A 23,165-nucleotide genomic window follows, 5' to 3' on the forward strand; every position below is an offset into this window, starting at 1 on the left:
GGGATGCACCGCTCTTGAGCCTGGAGGAAGTGATGTTTGAATATTAACCAGCTCTCTTGAACGCCCCTTCCTTCTAGGGCCCTAACCCATGGGATTCCTCCAAGGAGGTCCCTGAAGAGGCCAAAGTTTGCTCTCCTGAAGTCCAGGGTTGCGATCCTACTTGGTGTCCTGCTGCCTCCTCGCAGGATCCTGAACTCCTCCATCTCATGGTCACTGCAGCCAAGGCTGCCCCCGACCTTCACATCTTCCACCAGTCCTTCTTTGTTTGTTAGTACGAGGTCCAGCAGCACACCTCTCCTTGTTGGCTCCTCCACCACCTGTGTCAAGAAGTTGTCACCAGTGCTCTGCAGGAACCTCCAGGACTGTTTGTGCCTAGCTGTGTTGTCTTTCCAGCAGATATCAGGGTGGTTGAAGTCCCCCATGGGAACCAGGGCCTGCGATCGTGAGGCTACTTCCAGCTGTCTGTAGAAGGCCTCATCGACTTCCTCTTCCTGATGAGGTGGCCTGTAGTAAACACCCACAACAGTGTCACCCATGCTAGCCTGCCCTTTACTCCTTACCCACAAGCTCTCGACTCGCTCTTCATCCACCCCTAGGCACAGCTCGATACATTCCAGTTGCTCTCTCACATAAAGAGCAACTCTACCACCTCACTTTCCTGGCCTGTCTTTCCTAAAAAGCACGTAGCCATCCATGACAGCACTCCAGTCATGCGAGCTATCCCACCATGTCTCTGTAATGGCAATGAGATCATGGCCCTGCGACTGCACACAGATCTCTAGTTCTTCCTGTTTATTCCCCATGCTGTGTGCGTTGGTGTACAGGCATTTCAGAGAGGTGATCAAGCATGCAGGTTTCCCAGGAGGGGTAAAGGAGAGTCCTCCATAGCCACATCCCATGTGCACTTCCCTGGCTGCATTCACCTGTTGGAGACATCCCGACTTGAGCTGTCTTTTGCCAGCTACCCTGTCACTATAACTCTCCCCTTCCCCCATCTTTCCTAGTTTAAAGCCCTCCTTACCAGGTTGGCCAACCTGTTGGCAAAGACCCGCGTGCCCCGCCTCATGAGGTGGATCCCATCTCTCGCCATCAGTTGTCGATCTTCAAACAGGGTCCCATGGTCGTAGAAACCAAAACCCTGTTGCCAACACCAGTGGTGCAGCCAGTCGTTAAATTGGAAAGTCCGTCTCCTCCTCCTCTCATCCGTCCCCCTTACTGGCAGGATTGAGGCGAAGATGACCTGGGCTCCCAGAACCTTGACCACCCTCCCCAGAGCTCTGTTCCCTAACCCTTTAGTCCAAAGTGCGTGTTGTTGTACAGTTACTTTGTGCAGGAGCAGGACTCTGCATTTGTCTGTTCAGTGTCATGAGGTTCCCATCAGAACATTCCTTTAGCTTCCCAATGTCCCTCTGACAGAGCACCTCTGCTCTACAACACTTTGACCACTTCCTTGCCTCCCAGATTGATGTTATCTGCATCCATTTGATGTGGGTGCATTCCATCCTGTTGTTTAGGTCACTGATGAAGATGCTAAACAGTATTAGCCCAGTATCAACCCCTGAAGATTGCCTCTTCTGTCTGGCTTCCAGTTAGGTTTTGAATGATTAGCCACAACCCTTTAAATCTGTTCACCCAGATTTTCAGTCATCTTGTAATCCACTCATCCAGTTGATATTTCCCCAGTTTGATACAAGAATGTTCTAGGAGATAGCATCAGGAGCCTTTTGTAGAGTCAATGACACCCATCGGTATAGCTTCATCTGCAGAACCACCCGTTTCCTTGTAGAAGGCAGTCAGAGCAGTTGGGTGCAGTTTGCTCTTGGTAAGCTTCTGCTAACTGTTCCCATCTGCCTTCTTGTCCTTCGTGTGCCTGGAAATAACTTCCAGTAGTATTTGCTGTATAATCACCCTGCGGATCAAGGTGAGGCTGACTGGCTTGTAGTTCCTAAGATCCTCCTTCTGGCCCTTTTTTGAAGATGGATACAGTATTTGCCTTTTTTCAGTAGCCAGTGGCTTCCTTGATCATGCTGACTTGTAAAGATGCTATAGAGAAGCATCACAAAGGCATGGCTGAGATCCCTCAGCACCCGTTATATCTTTTCTGGTCTTGTTGACTAACCTATTTCCAGCTCACTTAAGTAGTTCCTAGCTTAGTCTTCCGTTACCTTTTCTATGCCCTCAATTTTGCTTTATGGAATTTGGGAGGCTTGAAGGCAGACCTTGTCAGTAAGACCAAAGCTTTACAGGGTGCTGAGCACCTCAGCCTTTTCCATTTCATTAACTGCTGGGTTGCTCACCCCTTTCAGCATAGGCCAACACTTTCTTTGGCCATATTGGAATTGGACAACTGATTATCTGTTTGCATCAGAAACACTTGTGGACTGTGTGAAGATTATACACATTTCTACAAAGCCGTATTGAGAAGGAGGAATATAAGGGGGCAAATTCAGCACAAGCCACAATACTAGTAAGGTAGACAAGGAGGGTGCTGTGTCAAAAGGGATTAAATCACAATTCTGAGAGTTGCATGGATTTGTCAGAGAAAGAAGCAGGCTAAAGAACTCGAAGGCAAACTAAAGTTGTTGAGAGCACAAAAATGGTGCTTTTTTTGTCTGCTGACAAACATATTTGCTTTTGTAAGCTTTGCATTTTAATATAGCACATTTCTATTTTTTTGAATTTGTTAAGCATTGAGAATGGTATCAGCAAATCTGGCAAACTTCACATAATCTGTTCCACAAAAAGTAGTCTGGCTGTGCTGGTTTATTCTTGCAAGGGCCAAATGATGGCAACAAGGCCTAGAACCCTCAAGAGTTTGCAAGATGCTCATCTGCAACACTGAGTACCATTAATATAGTGTGAATAATGGATGTAGGGGGTCTCTGGTTTAGTGTTGATAAAAAGGCAAATAGAGGACTTGAGTTTCAGAGATCCCTTTAAAATTGGATGACTGATCATTGTTCACATTAGAAACACCTGCAGACTGAAGATTATACTTGCTTTTACAAAAAAAAAAAAACCCACACTTTTCAGAGTTAAATGATTTCTTATTAAAATGTCAGTTCCAGCTTGAGGTACTTCCTCTTTTAGTAAAAAGTAATTTTTAATAAATGTATTTTGAGCTATTGAAGACTTGTATTGGTTAAATACTTGACATGTAGAAATTAACTTTAAATATATTCTCCTAAAGATGAATAAAAGTCTACTCTAATAAATTTTTACATGTTTATTTTTCAGGAGCTGGTGAATCGGGGAAAAGCACAATTGTCAAACAAATGAAGTAAGTATGGTGAAACAGTATGATAGAGAAATAATCATTTCTTTGAATAGAGAACTTATTTTTTTTTTCCTTCTGTAGGATTATTCATGAAGCTGGTTATTCAGAAGAAGAATGTAAACAGTACAAAGCTGTTGTTTACAGTAACACCATTCAGTCCATTATTGCTATCATTAGAGCAATGGGGAGGTTGAAGATAGACTTTGGTGATCCAACCAGGGCTGTGAGTATTGAATTACACACACAGATATTCAGCTGAAGTTTCATTCATTTTCTATTTTTGTCCATTATTATTTCCTAGAAGGATCAGTAGCATCTTTTCCTATGCAAAAATCTCATTTCTAGGCTATAAGGTTTGATAGATAACTAAATGGCACTCATCTTTATGTGGCGAAGTAACCTAGAACAAAACATGAGTTGACTTTCTTTTAGAAAGTTTTAAACAGGAGCAAGCAGTATTAAATACAGGACAATTAGGGGTAAACTTTGTCTAAATTTGGAGAATTATACATCTGAATCTTAGGGAGATTCCGAAAAACATTGAGCTATGCAGTTATTCCTCTTAATTTTTATGGACTTGTGGCTCTTATGTTCTGTAATTTAAATTGGACATCTTCACATTCCTTAAAATCACAGTTTGAATAGGTAGGCAGCTGCCTACACTTCTCAGTTAAGTCACAGGCACAATAGTGTATTCCTTAAAGCTCTTCCAGCCTCTAGGCTTAATCCTGTTTGCATACTGATTTCTGTTGTGGATGTTTCTGTATTTTACTCAAAGTGGAGTAGGCATGGGCATAGCCCTGCTGCTGCTATCCACTTCTTCTAATGACAGCACAAGGATTGAGGGTTTTTTTCCCAAGAAGGAGGAGTTCTTGCCAAGCTAAGGAATAGAGCTCTTTCTAAGCTCTTCTGCCCCTTTTGCATCTCACTTCATCTATTATCCAGCCTGTAATGGGTCTATTTGCTATCCCGCCTAATGAAGCTGGTCTGCAGAATTGATTCTTTTTGCTTATCCTTTCTCCAGCCCTAACCTTACACTCTTCTGTGTGGTGACCATGCTTATGTGGTAGGGGGATAGATGTTCTGAATCTCTCTTCAACATTAGCTTAGTTTAGGTGTCTTTATTTGCCTCTGGTTACAGCAAGTTGCTCTGTGCTGCAGCACTGAAACTGATCACCGAAGTTATTAGCCTGAAGTGTTGAAACCCTAGGCTGGGATTGTGTGCCTTATTTTCTTTGCATAGATGTCAATGTCTGAATATGGAATTTTCACCAATTTTTGAAGCAGGAATTAGCCACGTTATGCCTGTCTTGCAGAAAGGATGAAGATTTTTTGCAGTTCACTTATTGAAAGAAATATGTAAAGCAGTCAGAGGGATATTCTGTCGTAATTCAATTATTCTTTCCATCATGTTAAGGCTGAATTACAGTTAGGGAGGACCAGGAGAGTGTTGAAAAAGAAGTGGTATGTAAATGCTTCTTTCCTTACAAACTCTTGTGTTCAAGATTTTTTGATCGCTTAGAAAGCAATTTATAAACATCAGTGAGTATGATGTCAGTGACCATGTGCGATGCATTATGTATATCATAAGGGAGATGGATGTTCATAAGATTACGCGAAGTGGATGGTAAAGGTGTAACTGAAATCTAAATCTCCTGATTGGCAGTCATATGTAAATTACTAGACAATTTTCCTTTTGCTGTTTGGTCATTATTTTATGTACATATGTGGAATCTACCTGAAGTATGCTTAATTGTATGCACAGCTAATAAAAGCTTCATTTTTATTGGTTATTACTCTCTACGTCTGTTCTCATGTCTGCTGTTGTCTTGCCTCAAGACCAAAGTTTTCCAGGGGAGGAGCAGTATCTGGCTGTGTGTTAGTCTGGTATTTGTGCAGTAGTCTTTCCTAGAATCTGGCTGTTAATGTTAGAAAGAGGCATATGGTAGACTTATGTTACTAAATACACAGTGAAAGCAAATGGAGGGGAAGTAATTTGGGAGTGAGCAGATAAATAACTAGCAAGATGGTTTTGAGGGCTATTTTATGTATTTGAACTCAGGTGGGTTTTTCATCCTAAGTGTGTAACTGATGAGGGTAAACATTTGTTAGGGATGTTCTTGAAATAACTGACCATCCCTCTGCATTCAGACAGATTTTAATGTTCTCCTGAGTTCTTTTCCAGAGCAATGTTGCTATGGCAGATCAGTACTAGATTTTTATCGATTGTAAAAATCAAAAATGGGAAAAAAATCCAGAGCTTGTGGTACACAAATCCTGAATCAGGAAATCAGGAAAACAGTTCCATGCAGACTCTTTTCCTTAAATTTCTTCATGGGAATTTGAGGGTTTTGCTTGAAATGGAATAAGTTTGTTTGGAAAATCCTCTGGTCTTTTTCTGTCACAAAGACTCATGGTAAATCAGTGAGTTGAACATGTTCTGTAAAGCTATTGAATTAAATGAGCACAAATTACTGGCAACTTTACTGCAGTAATGGTCAGTCTGAAGACTGATGTAGGTTGTCCTCCAGGACACTTCAATATTGAAGTAAAAGGCATATGTTTTGAGAGAAATGTAGTGAATATGTTTTAAAGGACAATCCACTTTCTAGATAAGAGATCTGCTGCAATAAGTTTGAGACATGGCTAAATCAGTATCTGTACAATGTCTCATTTATGAAATCTGATATAAAAATAAGTCCTAGAGTGGAACATGCCCTATTCCAGCATTATTAAAGTATGTAACACTGGTTAGTAAAAAGACTTGATAGTTCTGTATTGCCTCATTTGTGGTCTCCATAGTACTCCATCTTTAGAAAGGGAAATATGGGGGGAACAGATACCACTTTTTGTTTTAATATATGGACTTTTAAAAATTGATTCTTTTCCTCCTGCCTCTTGCTGCCCTCTTCTCCCCCTTGCCCTTCCTCCAAGAAATAGTCTGAGATCATATAAAGGTTAGACCTATTTGCAACAGTTCTTGAATCTGTTTCTCTTGATAGACAGTAGTTTCACTGGGTAATAGAAAAAGTTCTATACGATTACTGGCCAGAATGAATTTTGTGTGTTTGAAGGTTAGACCATGCTAGGTGTAAAATGATGTTTTAATCATTCATGACAAAATTGACTTGGCACTCTCCAAGCTGTTTTCATCATATGTCATAATGTAATGGCTCTTCCTTCAAGATCTGCTTCTTCCAAAAGTTGTAGGACTGTGGCCTTTCCATCCACAAACAGTATTCAAGACCAGAATTGTCATTCATGTTTCTATTATGCAGGCATTTTGTTCAGACTCCAGTCAGTGGGATCTGACTATCTGACGCTTTGGCCTTTACTGCTTTTTTTTTTTTTTTAATGTAATAATGCAATCCATTCAACTTTTACTAATTACTCACAATTTATTTGACCTGTTGCATGTACAGTAATCAGTATTCTGTTCATTTTTCAGCAAGTGCTTCATTTCTCTTCTTGTAGCTACTCAAGCTTTCAAAAGACCTTTTGAACTATGTATTAGTTACCTGTTGTTGTTCATATGTAGAGATACATGTATGTACACACAGATGCATATAAGCTTCTTCAAGTCTCTTGGGTTCACTTAACAACAAGCTTTTTGTTTTTAAGCTGTGAGCATCACTAATCAATCCAGTAGAGACCATCTGCAAACAATTTCCATATTAGCTGTCATAAAATCTGTGACTATTTAAGTGTACAGTGAATAATCTCTTTATAACAATCACTGCTTTCTGTGCATATCCTGAAAGCATTTTCTTTCCTCACAAAGGTGACAGAACTTGATTCCCACCCCCCACCTCAGACTTTCATTTATGTACCTATACTTACAGTTCTGTGAGAATAACCTTGCATGTTACTTCTCTATCTTCTTTCTTGAAATACTTTCAGTTCCTAGCTGAGTGTCTACACCCTTTTTTTCCTCTTTCTCCTTTCCAATATCGTCTGTTCCCTTTCTATTGATTTTTGGACAAAGAACAGTACATGCTGTGGGTAGTTACAAGCCACAAGTATGCTGATTTGCTGGCTGGCGTGTAGTAGATCACATACAGCTGATAACTAAGGTCAAGCTACTACCTTCATGACAGTACTAATGTTAGTATCTTCTCCCTTGCCAGCTGCTATCTCTTTTTTTCCAGTGCCATACAAATCTAACATTTTCAAGTCTTTCTGCTGCCAAAATTGGATTAAATTAGCCAGCTGTTCAAATTGTATTAGGAGGAGATGGGTGGATTGACATCCTGTACATTGCATTAACCTCACTTTCAAAGACAATCATTTTATATAGTCTCAAAATCCAGCATGTGCTTTTTTTTTTTTCCTTAAAAAAAAAAAGAGCTTTTACTGAGAAAACTTGGTTTCTGTGGAATAACTAAGGTGAAGGGTATTTGTAACTGCCTTATCTGGAAAATTCTGAGAAAAGATATAGTTCTCTTATACCTGATGAATGATTTGGGAAGAGATGGTCATTTGGCACTTTCACCAAAAGCTGTCTTTTAAAAGTTTGTGATTAATGTGTATTATACAATACTCAAACTGCATGTGCATTTCTGAAGATTCTAGTACACAGTGCAATCATTCTGTTCAGTTTTGCCATAAGATAAGCAAATAAGATTAAGGTTAGAGTTCAGCACAAAATGTTGCTTCTGTTTATAGAAACTCAGTTCGAATGATAAACTGATTGGAAAAAGGTTTCTTTATCAGCTTATGAGAAACTTAGTTAACTTTTTCTGTTTTTGAAAAATGTAGGAATTAATATGTGGAACAGTAAGACCAATCATTTTATGTCACAGTTTTTGGGTTGGTTACATTCATGTATATTTGGTGAAGAAAACTCATTTGTTGAATGTAGTTTTTAACTTTAGGTGATAAACCATTGCAAGCATACTTCTGTTGTAGTTCACGTTTACCTTCTCACTTTCTATTTACATTCTAAAGGATGATGCTCGTCAACTATTTGTGTTAGCTGGAGCAGCAGAAGAGGGATTTATGACTGCAGAGCTTGCTGGAGTTATCAAGAGACTGTGGAAAGACAGTGGAGTTCAAGCTTGTTTCAACAGATCTAGAGAATACCAGCTTAATGACTCTGCTGCCTAGTAAGTACTGTGTAACAAACAAGATTCTCCCTCTCTTGTAAGTAGTGGCTAAAGGAATGTAAGAGAAGTTACGTTTAATCTATTGAGGAATTCTGTTCCCATGTAGATATAAAATGTAGAAGTAACTAGTCAAAGATTTTTGCCTCCTTGGGTCAGAATGCTGCAGCTGCCTCTTGAGCTTGGAGAGGAAGAGGTATGGTATAATTCTGAATTTGAGTCATGTCCTGACCAGTTGTTTTAGTCTCTTGAGGAAGGCAAAAATTGCTTTTGTTGCTCTAATAAGTTATGTAGTATTTACTTATTTATTTACAAGAACATGCCTCAATTACTTCTCCAGTATCTGAACCTGTCCAAGAAACCTGACTACTTGATGTGAATCTGTATAATCAATTATATTACTTTCATGTTCATAATGAAGTTACTCCTATGGTCCAACATTGCTGCACTTTCTTTGTAAATTAACATCCTCTGTTAGAAACATGTGGAGCAAAGGTAACAATCAGGATGCCTTTTATGCTAGGGTACTTCACAAAAAAAATAAAGCAAATATAGTTAGGAATCAAGAGTGTAAGATGTGATGGTAGCAAATAAATCAGTCAAGGGAAAGAGTCAATCAAGGGAAAGATAAGATGGCAGAAGAATGGTGTGGTGTTGATAGTATCCTTACAGGGCAGTTCTTAAAGCTTTATGATTCTGAATTATTTGGTAGTGTTTGAAGTTTTGTGCTTTCCTTAAAATTAGCTGCTTCTGTTCTTCAGAATAACTGTATATAAATAATTGGCATGCAGGTGAAGTAACTGCCAGATGATTACAGCTGGAGTAATGTAGTCATAGCCATGCTGAATGAATAGAAATGTGGTACAATTGTGTCAAAATAACACTGTTTCCAGCATGATTATTACTTGTTTGCTGGACTTATTCTAAAGGCACAGAGGGCTAGACACAACAAGCTGAGCTCAAGATGACAGATCTCTTGATGTATACAAGCGCACTCTCTCTCTTATTTAAATACGATTCATTATGGGGTGCATGGGACATCATTTTGAGGATCACTTACCTTTCACTGGAAACCTCCTCTGTTCTGTTTTGTTGTCCTGTTTTAGATACCTTTACCTCCAATTCCATAAGAAAACTGCTCTTCTAAACGTACATGATTGTATCCTTAAAGGTGCCAACTTCTGGCTACGCTGAAAGAAAAGAACATAATGTTGTTCTTATTCGCTCTGAAAAAGGCCAAATAAAATTTGTGTGTATTTAGAAATGCTAGGCTTCTTGGCCTGAATCACAAAACTTTTGGAGATGAAAGTTTACATTTAAAAAAAAAAAAGGAGGGGGCAATTAGAAATTTTCAATAGAAAGTTACTAGTCATGTATTAAACATTGTCTGTATTAGTTCTGCCCAAAACACGGGATTGTGCTTTTCGCATTATTTTCAATTTCAGGGTAATTTTGGCTTTCAAAAAAGTAAGTGGGGGATCAACAGAAGGATACAAAGATGAAAACATTCTTTTAGTTGATACAAATAACATAAGTAAACATGGAAGCATGTTTCCATTTTGTCATTTTGAAAGTAGTGCAGTCAATTGAATAAGTTTTCTGTTTTTCTAGGATAAAATATTTGTCTCAAATTTTAATTCTCTAATAATTAGAGAGGCAAATAATCTTGTAACATGCATGTCTTGCCTTTTTTTGTCTTAGAAAAAATTGGCTTTTATAAAAACAAGCACAATAATGAGTGGACCTAGGATTTCTCTAAATTTGTTTTATCTGGTTACTGTTCTATTCTGTGAATAACTGAAAGCAGTATTTATTTTTACCTTTAGTTACTTGAATGACTTGGACAGGATAGCACAAACCAGCTACATTCCAACTCAACAGGATGTTCTCAGGACTAGAGTGAAAACTACAGGAATAGTGGAAACTCACTTTACTTTCAAAGATCTTCATTTTAAGTATGTAAATAATGATGCATGTTCACCTGTCTATTATGGCTTCTATAAAGTTCTAGAAGATGGACTGTTAATTATGCAGTTTATCAAATTTGCTAACCACAGCTTTGATTAGTTTTTTTTTTCTGGAATATTTCTTCATAAATGGCTTCAAATTTCTTCATTTTTGGAGGGATATGGAGGTCATGGGAACTCTTGCAAATAACTTGGTACATTTAAATATTCAGATACTAAGTAAATGCTTTCCTTTGGAAGCTTTATGTAAATGTTTTACATGTAAATTACATCACAAAACATTCTAATTTATGTCATATTAAATATTAGTTATTATTCCATAAGATTCTTTCCTTGAAATTCAAGTGTTTGCTGTTCTTGTATGAAACCAGTAAATCCATCTTCATGGAAGACTAAATTCAAATCTGTATTGTATTTTTTAAGATAGTACTTTATGTGGTAATGACAGAATATGACTTGCTTTCTGTGCTACGGTGTTAACTAAGGCTGCTATTCTGATCATTTTATGTCCAATAGGTGTTTATGATGAAAGCACAGGAGAGTATAAATGTAATACTATTCTATCTATTCCTGATTAGAAAGACTGAGAAGAAAACTCAGTAAAACTCAAACTCAGAGCACTGCACTTTCATTTAGTTTGGGTGGAGATTATTCTCAGCATGTCTATACAATATATTTGAGCATCTTCATGAGAAATAATTATTTTCATGTGAATGCATGGTCAGTACTGTAACAGTGACTCTGCAGGACCATCAGTACTATGGAAATGGTGTATTTTGGTATGGTAATACGCTAAGTTTTGTTTCCTTGGTCTAGGGGGTTTTTAGCGTATAGGATTTTTATTCAACCATAAAATATTAGCAGGTAAAACAGATGAAAAAGAATGGTCCTACTTTAGTCTCTTGTATATCTAGAGAGAGGTCTTAACCAAACCTTGAGAGTTTTTTCAAATAGACTTCAAGATAGCTTTAAATATGATGGAAATTAATTTCTGACCTCTGCTATAATGATGGCCATTTGGATTATGGGGGATTAATCCTTAGTTATAGCTTCTACCAGAAGCCCTTAAGTATTCTGAGGAGCTATCCATTCTTTCACTTCTCTTCTGATGTTTCTTGTCCAGTTTGCTTTTGTAGATGAATTAAAATCTTTTATACTCTCAATGCATTTGTATCCAGTTAGCTACTTCCAGTCTATACTGATTATTTAAGAGTCTGTAGGGAAATTACAGACCATAGGATTACATTTCTTTAAAATGTATGACTTTAAGACAGGTCTTTGGAAGTGTTAAGCTGGTATGGCAGCTGTATGGCAGGTGGTGAAGTTTTGTGTGTCTTAGGAGGTAGGCTTAAGGAGTTATTGACAGGGCTTGAACAAGTATATGCTTAACCTAACACTGAAAATAGTTTTTTGGATGAACTAAAGGCGTAAAAGGATTGATTATGTCAAGATGGGTGTACATAAATAATATGACTAGCTATGCAATATTCTGTAGTTTAAGTTTTTTCATTGTCCTCTCTTCTGTTTTGCTGTTTATTGGGCAACATTTCTGCCTTCTCTATAAAGTGCTTAGCATATTTTTGATTACTGAATCAATTTAAAATGGGCAAGTAGCAAGTCATTTTCATACTCTTTCTATAAACTATTTCAGAAGTCAAGACTTTTTGAATATTTATTGCTTTTATCTTCAGAGAATGTCTCATTTTATAGAAGTATTTTTCTGATAATTTAAATTCCATTGTGAAATTTTGGTTTTGGTACAAAATTCTAAAATGCGGAGGAATAAGTTTTTTCTGTTCTTAATTCTAACAGAAATAATCTTTAAAATGTTTTTTAAGTATGCATTATTCCACTACATAACACTTTAAATGGGCAATAAGAATGAGCATTGTCACTTGTGTGATAGCATATCCAAGCAAAAGACCTCATTCACAATGTTTTTGATGATTTTTAATTTTTTTCTTTAAATTTTTGTTTCCTTCTCTAATTTTTTTTTTTAAATACAAATCTAGCAACTTGGAACATTTTAACATTCCTAAAAATAACTTTAATTGTTTTCCTCCCAATGCAGCTTATCCAGTCATGTAGTACACTGTCATCTTACATCAGTAGATTTGTATTTTGTTTTTAATGTGAGGTTGCATAAGTAGAAAATAACTCCTAGTATGTAAGCCCCATTATCAGACTAATGTCATCTAGATTGTAGGGTGGTAATAAGAATAGCTAGTAGCAAAAGACACTTCTCTTGAGGACGTTCCTCCCCCCACCCCCCTTTTTTTTTGTTTACAGCCCAGGGAAAACAGGAAAGGAGGATAATCGGAGATGCATGTCAGTTTAAAAAAGCGTGCAAGACTGAGTTTCTCAGACTTCCCATATATGTATCTAACATTTTGTAACCACCCACTCTGCCTCAGAAATATTTGTCAAAAATTGTCCTTTGCAAGGTTGGTGTGAACAAACAATCTGCATAACCTTAAAGAAGCAGAAGCAACCATAGCAAATACCTGGTGTCTATATCACATTCTATATGGAATCATGTTCTTTGCTTAAATAATCTGAAAAAGGCAGAACATGGCATATCTGGCAATACTATCTTGCAAAATCAGAATGTGCTAATGAAATACCTTACACCAGTCCTTAAATGCGCACGCTTCCAGATAATCCACTCAAAGCCACCTGTGTAATATAAAAATAGCCAAGTAACATGCTTACTAGGATGATGACTAGAAAAGTGTCTTTAATACTTTACATTTACTTCAGTTTCAGTGGAATAATTTGTCTTAATGTGGCATAGTCACTTTGTAATCTCACCGAAAAAGGTTTGCTTTCTTTAAGTGAAATAGAAAAATCATTAAATCATTTCTCTAATACCTTAGTTCTTTAGGTAAGGAAGGTAGATTCAGCTTTTATGAACGTCTGCTCTTTCAGCACTGCCTTGCATTTGTTGTTGAATCTACTGTGAACTGGCTTGTCTTACACAAGCAAAATCATGATTCTTTTGAGTAGCCAAACCTATGCATGGTTTGTACTATGAATTTTGCCATCTCAGGCAAGTGCCTAAAAGATGGGCTTGCCCTTAACCTTCTCCTATTGGGAGGTGGAATCTGTAAAGTATCCAAGTCTCTCATTTTTTTGTCATACTTCCTAAAAGTTATCTGTAGATTGGACCGCTTCTGTGAATGTTTCAGCCTGCTGGGACTGTAACTTAACAGGCCTCAATAAGACTTCTACAGAGCAGATTCAAAGTATATGAACTGATGACACCACTTTGTTCAGAATGGCTAATTATTCTGAAAGGTACTTACAGCCTTATCTTTTTTTGAAGAATTTTGTTCCAAATGTTTTTCAGTATGCTCATCTTTCTCTGAACTATGTAGATGAAGTTTCATTACATAAAACAATCCCTCTTGTTTCTGTTGAGATGTTCACTGTGAAACTCCGGTGCCAAAAACTTCACCCAGCGCTGTATTTTATCACATAAACAATCTCAAAGATGAGTGCAAAACATAGTTTGCATAAAGAACTGAGAACTTGTTACATGCAGTATTAGAAAGATAAGCCAAAAAAGACAGATGCCTCTCTGCCAGTAGTGTATTTCACGAGTGTCTATTCTGAACTGAAGCAAAGATTTCTGACCAAAATCAGCATCTGCATGTGTAACTGGAAATGATACTAATTTTCTGTTCTAAAAGTCTTCAGTCTTCTGCCTTTTCCCTCCTTTGCCAGAACATGCGCTGGCAATATAGTCTAAACAAGCCAGAACTGTGGTTGGTACAAGGACCTTCTGATACCATAACAGCACCAAGAGGATCAGGATATGATGCTGCTTGTACAGTTCTGTTTTCTTTCTACAGATTTTTACTATTCTTCGAAAGAAAATTTTTTATTGCACTCCTTTATCCCTATGGAAAGCTGTGCCATATTTTCTTACATCTGCCAGTTACCATCTCAGTAGTGATGGTTTTGTGTTGAGCAGTATCTTAAGACATTATTGAACTAGTTGAGATCCCTGCAAATTGATATTACAGTACTGCCATCAGTATAAAGCTTTAAGTTCTCGTGGTCCTTAAAAGCTGGTGTCCACAAAAGGATACAAGTAGTGATTTTCTTGGTTGATTTGTCAGTCAGTTTCCCTGTCATGCATTGTTATCTTCTCTAAAGAAACAGATTCGTTGCTGTTCAGCCCTGCATGTCCTGTTGTCTCCCAAAAGACTTTAATATGGTATCCTCAGTACTAATACAACCCTGAATGATTTCAGGCCAAGCTAGAAGATCTTTACAAGAATTACAACTAAAAGAAAAACATCATAAATTGTTATGCATCTTAACAATTGCTGTTCCAGTCTGGAGACCCCTTCGGGTTCATCTGGGACATTTTTACCCAATTAAGGGTTTAATGATAGATTCTGGCCTTTCTATTACTTACAGCAAACTGGATGGAGATGTAGGAACTAGTCTGTCTTCGTTCTTCCCCTCTCTTCCCCTGCTTTTGAGCGTTTTTATTCCTAGTGAATTCTAAGCTCCTCTTGTTGGCAACATGGAAAGAAGATAACATTGATCTTGAAAACCCATAAAGACAAGAGTCAGGCCCCTTTTTAAAAGGAGTAATTGCATTTCCTTGTAACCAGGAGGAAAATTTCAATTTTTGCATGGTAGAATATGAAAGAAAAATAATAGGGGACGTTGCATGGTGACCTTGTGACGAATTATCTTGAAGCCATAAATGACCACCAGAAGTTGAGACAACAGACCTTTGTGATAGGGAAGAGACGGGTGGGAAAAATCTCTGTTATGTCTTGCTGAGATTTCAACTGTGTATATATTTCTTAATTTCAGGATAGCAGTGTTTGTCTCCCGTTTTTCATGGCTCACAGTTCATTCTATGCAGAATGCTATCTGACTTGCAGAAAACTTCATATGGTGTCTCATGAAAGTTAGTCTTTCAGAGTTGCTATAGCCCAGAGTAGTTACGAAATAGCTATTAACACATTTAGCAGAGAAAAACAAATCTATTCATACGTGGTTAATTTATTGATTCTCTGCTGTTAAGTTCTGGAATGTGGTCTCTTTCAATTCTTCTATGTCTACTCAGCTAAGAATTCAAAAGAACCAAGAGATGCTCACCTTTATAGATCACTGTTCCCACCGATGGCATTTCCCCACAAAATATTTTTTTGTTTTTTTTTCTTTTAAGAGAATTTTGAAAAGAATTTTTAGTGTCTCTGAAACATGATTAGCTGAAAAGTAGATGAAACTACACTTTGTTTTAGTAGAGGTATATGAGCCAAAAGTCACCAGCACTTATAGACTGAAGGTTAAATACGAAAACCTGAAAATTAGATTTTTTTTTAAATATATTAAGTTCAGAATACTAAGATGACAATAATAGTCAGTGTTACATTTGTCTGATTTCTTCAGTATAAGCATTTTTGCAGGTACTAAACCAGAGACAACTCTGCTCTTGGATTTAAAGAGTCTTACATTGTTGATCAGTACCTCTTATTATTTTAGACTTTTTATTCATTTAGGTAAAAATATAAAAACAAACAAACAAAAAAACTCCTCTGATCTAATTTATGTTTAGTAAAGCTAATTCTGTGTGTGTTTGTTTCTTGTAGATTATAATTAACTTCTTGAGAGAAATATAGCACAAATTATTTGGAAACAAGCAGATTGATTTAGCTTTCTTCTCACTTTTTCTCAGTTTTTTTAACATGTTGCATAGGAAGATTTTTAAGGCTTTATAAAAATTGTTTTTCATACTGAGGTATTACAAATTGTAATGTTGCAATTTTTATGCTCTCTTTCTTCGCTTTTTTTTAATCAGATTTACACAACTGTCAGTTTCAGAATTTATTGGCTAACATTCAGAAAGCCAGAAGTTCCAAAGTTCGTTCCTTACTTTGTTCTTCTTTTTTTGCAGAATGTTTGATGTCGGAGGTCAAAGATCAGAGCGGAAGAAGTGGATTCATTGTTTTGAGGGTGTTACAGCAATTATTTTTTGTGTGGCATTAAGTGATTATGACTTGGTCTTGGCTGAAGATGAGGAAATGGCAAGTACTTTAATCTTGAAGAAAGGAAGAGTTGTGGGATAGAAATTAAATGAGTTTGAAAGGAAAGCTGAATACCTTCTTGAGAGAGTATTGTTCCCTAAAGTTTGGGGTTTTTTTGGTGTACCAGGCCTCATAGAAAAATGGTGATAGAGTTCATGATTTTGAGTTTCAAAAATATTTCCTGATGTTCTCAGGAGTAGTTTGACTCCTTCACTCCTTTCTCCTCTTTTGAGATGTAATTCCTCCTGTGACAGTGCGCACAAACTAACAGCTTTTTATTAGCTGAGTTTTCTAAAGTGATGCTTGTTTATTGTCTGTAAATCATTAAGAGACTTCTGTGGTCTTCCTCATGTTCTGCAACTTCCCATAAAATACAGATGGGGAAGAAAGAAGTGTGTGTGGGAGGGGTGGGGGGTGGTGCTGGGCCTTGATGGGGACTTTCAAGTCAGATTTAGTCAAGGTGGGTCATAGCTGGTGTCCTGCTACTTAAATGGATGGAGGCCTGGCCAAAGTACTTATATTGGACATATTTTCTACAGAGTTTAAAAAAATAGGAGAAGAAAGAAAAACTACTCGCTTCTCTAGATCTGTAGAACTTTTTTTTGTTATGCTGGAATCGGGAGTAGGTGCCAAATTTAACTTTCAACTTTCAGAAGAATTAATCAGTATAATATAAACTTGAGGTAACACAGTAACTCTGCTAGAATATCATTATAATTGCAAAACAACAAAAATTCCTAAAATATTAAACATTGGCTTAAGCATAGAAGTGAGAACAAAAATAAACGAGCAGTTGCTCAAGCACTTCTCATGAAAATGTTACTTTAAGGCAGTTTATTGTAATGATCTTGGCCTCTCTATATTTTTCTGTGATAAAATTTGATTCCAGATACTAGGCACTTAGTTTTGTAACTTATCTGCTTCATTTGTAGCTTCTATATCAAAAACATGTATCCTAATTTTACTACTGAAGTCTGATTAAAATACAATAAGGTGGTGTTTTCCAATTACAGAATCGGATGCATGAGAGCATGAAATTGTTTGACAGTATCTGCAACAATAAATGGTTCACAGACACTTCTATTATTCTCTTCCTAAACAAGAAAGATCTCTTTGAAGAAAAAATCAAAAGGAGTCCTCTCAGTATTTGCTACCCTGAATATGCAGGTATGGATGGGAAAAATAGTCAAGTAGCTTCTGGCTAAGTAATCTTATTTTTGATGCACAAATCAGGAGAAACATGAGCTGTGTATAAAGTTAGGAGAAAATTTTCTTTTTAGCTTTTTAACTGAGAGCTGATGTGGAAGTAGAAGTACATAAGTATAAAAATATGATAGTTCTAACACTAGTTATGTTGTAATACGGGTTGAATTCTGCCCTTGCTCACATAAAGTAGTTTGAAACCAAATATAAATACAATGAAGATGATTTAGGATTATAACTTCCTAGTGTATGCTACAAATGGTTATGCTAAAAAGTATTTACATCTAACTTACAGGCATTAATAGCATGGAAAGCAGTGGCTAATTCTAAAATTATTCCACAAATACAGTTAACTTGACTTAAGTTGGGGGGGGGGAACAAAAACAAAACCTCATGAAGGGGGGGAAATTTTCCAAAACCTAGCCTCTCCAAAGGGTTTTCTGACAAATGTTTACAAACTATTACAGGGAAAGTGTAGGTAGGAGAACTTAATATGAAGTATCTAAAACATTTAAATGAAGCAAAGTTAAAGGTGGGTTTGGTTTTTTTATGAATCACCAGTTAAATAGTGCTAAAGTCAGAATTGTCTTTTTAAACAGATGGAATAGTGCTGGTCCATTGATAGCATTTACATGTTACTGGAGTTATTCTTTTCAGTTTAATCTGCTTCAGCCCATTCTTTATTCTGTGTTCTTCATAATTTTTTGTACTTAGATGTAAGTTAGATTTTTTTTTTTTTCCTTACTAGTAGCAGTCCCTGATGGTACACAAGAGTTTATTGGGGGAATGTACAAACAGGTTAGAAGTCTGCTTTTTCAGTAAATACATATGAAGAGGTTTTATTTAGCGGGGTTCAGCCTTCTTATGTGTAATTTTCATTATAACTTTAGATTGTTCCATTCTACAGAAGGTAGTAAGCTGGAGATAAAAAGCTTGGAAGAAATATATATGCCAAAAGTATTTAATGGGGGGGGGGGGCATCAAAACCTGTTAAAATGGGAAAAGTAAACGTGAATAACTTGAGTGAAGTAGCCCAAGTATCCTAGTCTGGGGACGAGTGATGGTTCATTAGTGACTTGCTCCATCTGCCGCTAAAGTAAATGGAAAGACTCCTTATGCTGCAGTTGAATTGACTCCTTAGTTTTTAATATTAAAAATGCATCCAAAATGTTTCCTTCAACAAGAATTACTTATGGTATCTTAAAACAATGTCTGTGAAATTACTTAAATCAACATCCTGCTCTTCATGTTTAGGTTAACTATTTCAAAAGGATCTCTTCCTTCAGAGATATAATATGCATCTTGTTCTTCCTCAGTTTGAAATCTGCTTATTGAGCAATTTTTTTCCTTCTAGGATCAAACACTTATGAAGAAGCAGCTGCTTACATTCAATGTCAGTTTGAAGATCTGAACAAGAGAAAAGACACAAAGGAAATCTACACTCATTTCACATGTGCCACAGATACAAAGAATGTGCAATTTGTTTTTGATGCTGTAACTGATGTCATTATAAAAAATAACCTTAAAGACTGTGGCCTCTTCTAAGAGCAAAGAAAATTGTTAAATGGTAAATTAAATGCCTGAAAAACAGGACTTTGGCATTTGGAAGATGCCTATGTAGTGTAAAACTTACATAGATCGCTTAATTCTCTTTATTTTATTTTTAGGTTTGAAGAACGACTTCACACAATTCTAATCTGATTGGTTTCAAGGTGAAAGAAATACAAAATATGTTGTGTTGAATGATAGACCAGTACTGTACTTGCCTGTTTTAACAGCTTTATTTATGTTTGTCTTGTAAATTTAAGTAATTGGGTAACTCTGAGATGTCTTTTAACTGTATGTATTCTTATAATTGTAGTAATGTATTTGTATAAATGTTGAACAGAATATTTTAGTAACTTGATGTCCTCTAAAATTTCCATGTTTTATTAAAATGCTCTTAGAGGGGACAGACACTTTTTGCCTTTGGATTATTTAAACATCTTGTAAAATTAAATTTTCTTTTCATCGTAAGGGTGCATGCTGCCTTATTCTTTACTTTTGTTGGCAATATTGTATATGATGTTAGGTTTTTTGGTATTTAAACAGCTCCCTACACCTGCTCAGATTTAAAGAGACGTAATCAATAAAACTTGTTTTTTTGCCTTAAGTTTTGAAAAAAATCTTTCTATAAATTTAAGATAAATACAAAGATTATTTTTAAAATTTAATTGAAATCCACAGCTTATGAAACCTGGACTTGCAGTCTTTGCAGTGCAAATATGGCAACACTGGGAAACTGAATTTAAGGTTCATCGATCATTGAAGTTGATGGAAATGCAAAAAGGAAGTTGTTAAAACATACACATACTCATACAGTAGTAATAAAGTCTGAAACTGTGGTCTTTACTCACTGGTGTGAATGGACTACTTACCTTTGCTTTTTTATATACCATTAACAAAAGTTGGACTACAGAGTAAAAGGAGATTTTTCTGCTTACTTGAGAAGTAAAATCAGGCTCTCCTTAAACTCTTTGCTATTTTCTGGTAATAATATTTGTCATTATCAAACTAGTTTTAGGACCTCCCACAAGACATGGCACAATGATCTCAGTATTTTGGATAGGATGACTTAGTGACTTGCAGATGTTGATTCTTTACCCCTCTAATGATATTTAAAGAGAGTAAGTTTAAAAAATACTCTTTTTTCCTGGTTATACTTTCTTTGTGACTTGCTGTCTTAGGGTCATATCATGCATTGCCTTATGATTACTGCCAGAACTGATTTTTATACCTATTTTAAAAAGAATAAGCTTCTATTTGTAAATAAGTTCATGGATGGTTGTCTTCAATGTATTTTGTCATCTAAAATATTTAAATGTACCAAACTTTGAAATATGATTTTCTATAATTGTTAGACTCTATCAGGCAGCTACTGTACACCCTAAGTTGTTTGAGAAGAAAGTCTCTGATATTTTTGCATAATATCTTAGCATATATGTTCTTAGAAATGTTCAACCAAAATATCTCAATCATTGTTCTTTTACTTAATTGTGTATATGTTTCATTTAGGCTTAGGCTTGAGTAAATTTTACCTGTACTCTTCATTCTTTGGTGTTTCCATTGTTAGATATAGGATTGCTAAATGCTTTTCAAATGATTAGAAAGGAGCTATTAATTTATTACTAGAAGTTGTTGAATATATTCAGACTCTATGAGCTTTTTTTAGCAGTTATGGTAAACAATCTCTATATCCTGGGCTGCTTTTAATTGTGCTTTTACAGTTCTGGATATGTAACTGATTTTTAACCTCATTGAAATACTTTGTGTCAACTGTATTTACATCCACGTTTGAGTTGGATTTTGTACTTAATGTGAAACTTGATGTAAAAAAATTGGAATTAATCAAATTACTAAAATTAATAAATCTAAACTTTGTGCCTTGCTTGAAAGAAATGTTTTTCGTTAAACTTGCTGATGGAAATCTTTCTGCATCCATCCTGTGAAGATAACTAGGTAGTAAGAATGAGAAGATACAAAGTTGAGAGTAAATTTGCAAGCTTTATGCAAAAAGAGTAAAATAAAAATGAGCATAAATAGATCATTACTGATTAATTCCTAATTTTTTTTCTTTACCACTGTTTCTAACATCTTAAATTTGAGAATTTTTGTAACTAGTGTCTTCTGAAGTACGTACATCTTATTTACTACAGACAATTTTGTGAGATATTTTGCTTGTGAGTCCGGGAGGATGAACATGTCTTTTCTGACTTGGTGAGTTGACAGCCAATATGTTCCTTTATAGGTGCTCTGTACTGGTGCTTTGTTTAGGCTTCTAAAATGGCCTATATGAAAGTTGTTGCTATTCAAATATTAAAGGCCAAATATGTCATTGATGATATCTGTTCTAAGCGTCTCAAAATGAAGTTGTTGATGGAAATTAATTCATAAATCATGCTTGAAATAGTCTTCCAGAACTGGTGTACATCTTAAAAATCTTGCCATGATCAAAAAGTTGATCTCTTGTTTATGTATTGTAATAATTATCCTCATTGAAAGCAAGTACTCTGTTCTGAATGTGTCTAGCTTTAGCTTTCAGCCCAGTGGATCTTGCAGGTTTCCTTACCAAAGAGGACAATCTATCAATAGAAATCATCTCCCCCTTTAAGGTAATATTGACTATAATGAAATAATTCGAATATGAATGTTTCCAGACTTGTTTCTTGACTTATCATATGATCTTGCCTAAGCTTACTGGATTTTAGTTATATATTTTTGGTAATCAATACGTGCTGCTTTGGACTCTTATCTTAATTGCCTTGGGCAAAATTGAGGATCTTGGATAACACAGTTGATCATTCTTCATCCCGAGATGAAGGCTGTTTGTCATGCTAAAAGCCTGTGCTCCAGGAAAAGCTGCAAGAGTGAGTAATTACGTGCAATGGGGAGAGATGCGAGCTTAATTTTCACTGTAGCTCCAGTCCATCTCTATTCTGTCAGTAGGCTCCTCCTCAGTCTGAGACAGTTCTAGAAAAGGGAGGAAATTCTGTTGCTCCTCCACTGCCTAAAAAGGTCGGTCTTGTGCCTCAGCAGTCTTGCTCCAGGACAATCTTAACTGAGCCTCCTGTTCCTTCTCTCCAGTATGTAGGGAATTATATCCTTGTGAAGACTTCACCAACCCACTGTGGTTCTGTGAGCGTATTGTCTGTGGTTGGAGCCCCTCAGTAAAAGAAAGGCATCGTTACATGCAGTTATTTTTAGGAGGCTCAACTGTGAGGAAGTATGGCTTGGAGAATTTGATGTGTGGCTTTACCTACTGAATTTGGAAGAAATTTGAGGTTAGATGTATTAACTTAGGAGTCAAAACAGGGTCTAGGGTCATAGCACAGGAATGGAATAGCATCTGTTGGATTGCAGTTCCTGTTCCGTATAGGCAATTGGCAGCTTCAAGATTTAAATTCTACTTAAAACCTTTGAGGGTGGGGGGAAGATAAACTGTAGAATGCTGAACAGCCTGGTGGCTAGTATACATTTGGAAATGGGGAAACTAAGAAAAATTTTTGTTCCAAATCAAGTAAAGTAAGAAACCTGACTGAGATACTGACTGTTCTACTGTATGGTTGTGTCTTGAAGTTATTCTACCTCATGTTAATAATTGAATAGCCTGTGGGTCAAAGAGTAACACTGGGGTTGTAAACTTCAAGTTCTTGAGTGCTTCATTTTGAAAAAGTGTAGCAGGTGCAACAGGAGACTGATAGCAGCTCATCCTTGAATAGTTCATAGCCTGTAAAATAGTGTGTTCACCAGGTAGATGAGACTGGCCAATGAAGAACCCGAGATCTGAGGGGCACACATTCTGCTGAGTGCCCTAATTACAAGTTATTAGCTATATGAGGCAGCACCTGTAGTTTTTGCAAAAGCTCTGTTTTCTGGCTCTGAAGGTTAGGTAGGAATGTTAAATTTCAGCTGCATAGGTGCAAGAAAACTCTTGCTCTGTGCCTTGAGAATGCCTTCTAAGAAGCTGCCTTGATGTAAGAGGAAACTAGGAACAGAATTTTAATCAGATATGTACCTGAGTCAG

At 36.5% G+C, this 23,165-nt stretch overlaps 1 protein-coding gene across 1 annotated transcript in view; it reads left to right on the forward strand.

Annotated features, from left to right (window-relative positions):
* The window catches only part of GNAI1 (G protein subunit alpha i1), a 40,500-nt gene extending 19,024 nt beyond the window's left edge, over positions 1-21,476 (forward strand). Inside the window, exons 2-9 of the mRNA XM_013944108.2 lie at positions 3,238-3,280; positions 3,359-3,500; positions 8,225-8,382; positions 10,206-10,334; positions 16,270-16,399; positions 17,413-17,566; positions 18,957-19,169; positions 19,270-21,476. Coding sequence (XP_013799562.2) covers positions 3,238-3,280; positions 3,359-3,500; positions 8,225-8,382; positions 10,206-10,334; positions 16,270-16,399; positions 17,413-17,566; positions 18,957-19,147 — 947 coding nt within the window. The 3' untranslated portion in view covers positions 19,148-19,169; positions 19,270-21,476. The remainder of the gene's footprint in view (positions 1-3,237; positions 3,281-3,358; positions 3,501-8,224; positions 8,383-10,205; positions 10,335-16,269; positions 16,400-17,412; positions 17,567-18,956; positions 19,170-19,269) is intronic.
* The last annotated feature ends 1,689 nt before the right edge of the window (positions 21,477-23,165 follow it).

Source organism: Apteryx mantelli, chromosome 1, assembly GCF_036417845.1.
Source record: "Apteryx mantelli isolate bAptMan1 chromosome 1, bAptMan1.hap1, whole genome shotgun sequence".
Lineage (NCBI taxonomy): Eukaryota > Metazoa > Chordata > Aves > Apterygiformes > Apterygidae > Apteryx > Apteryx mantelli.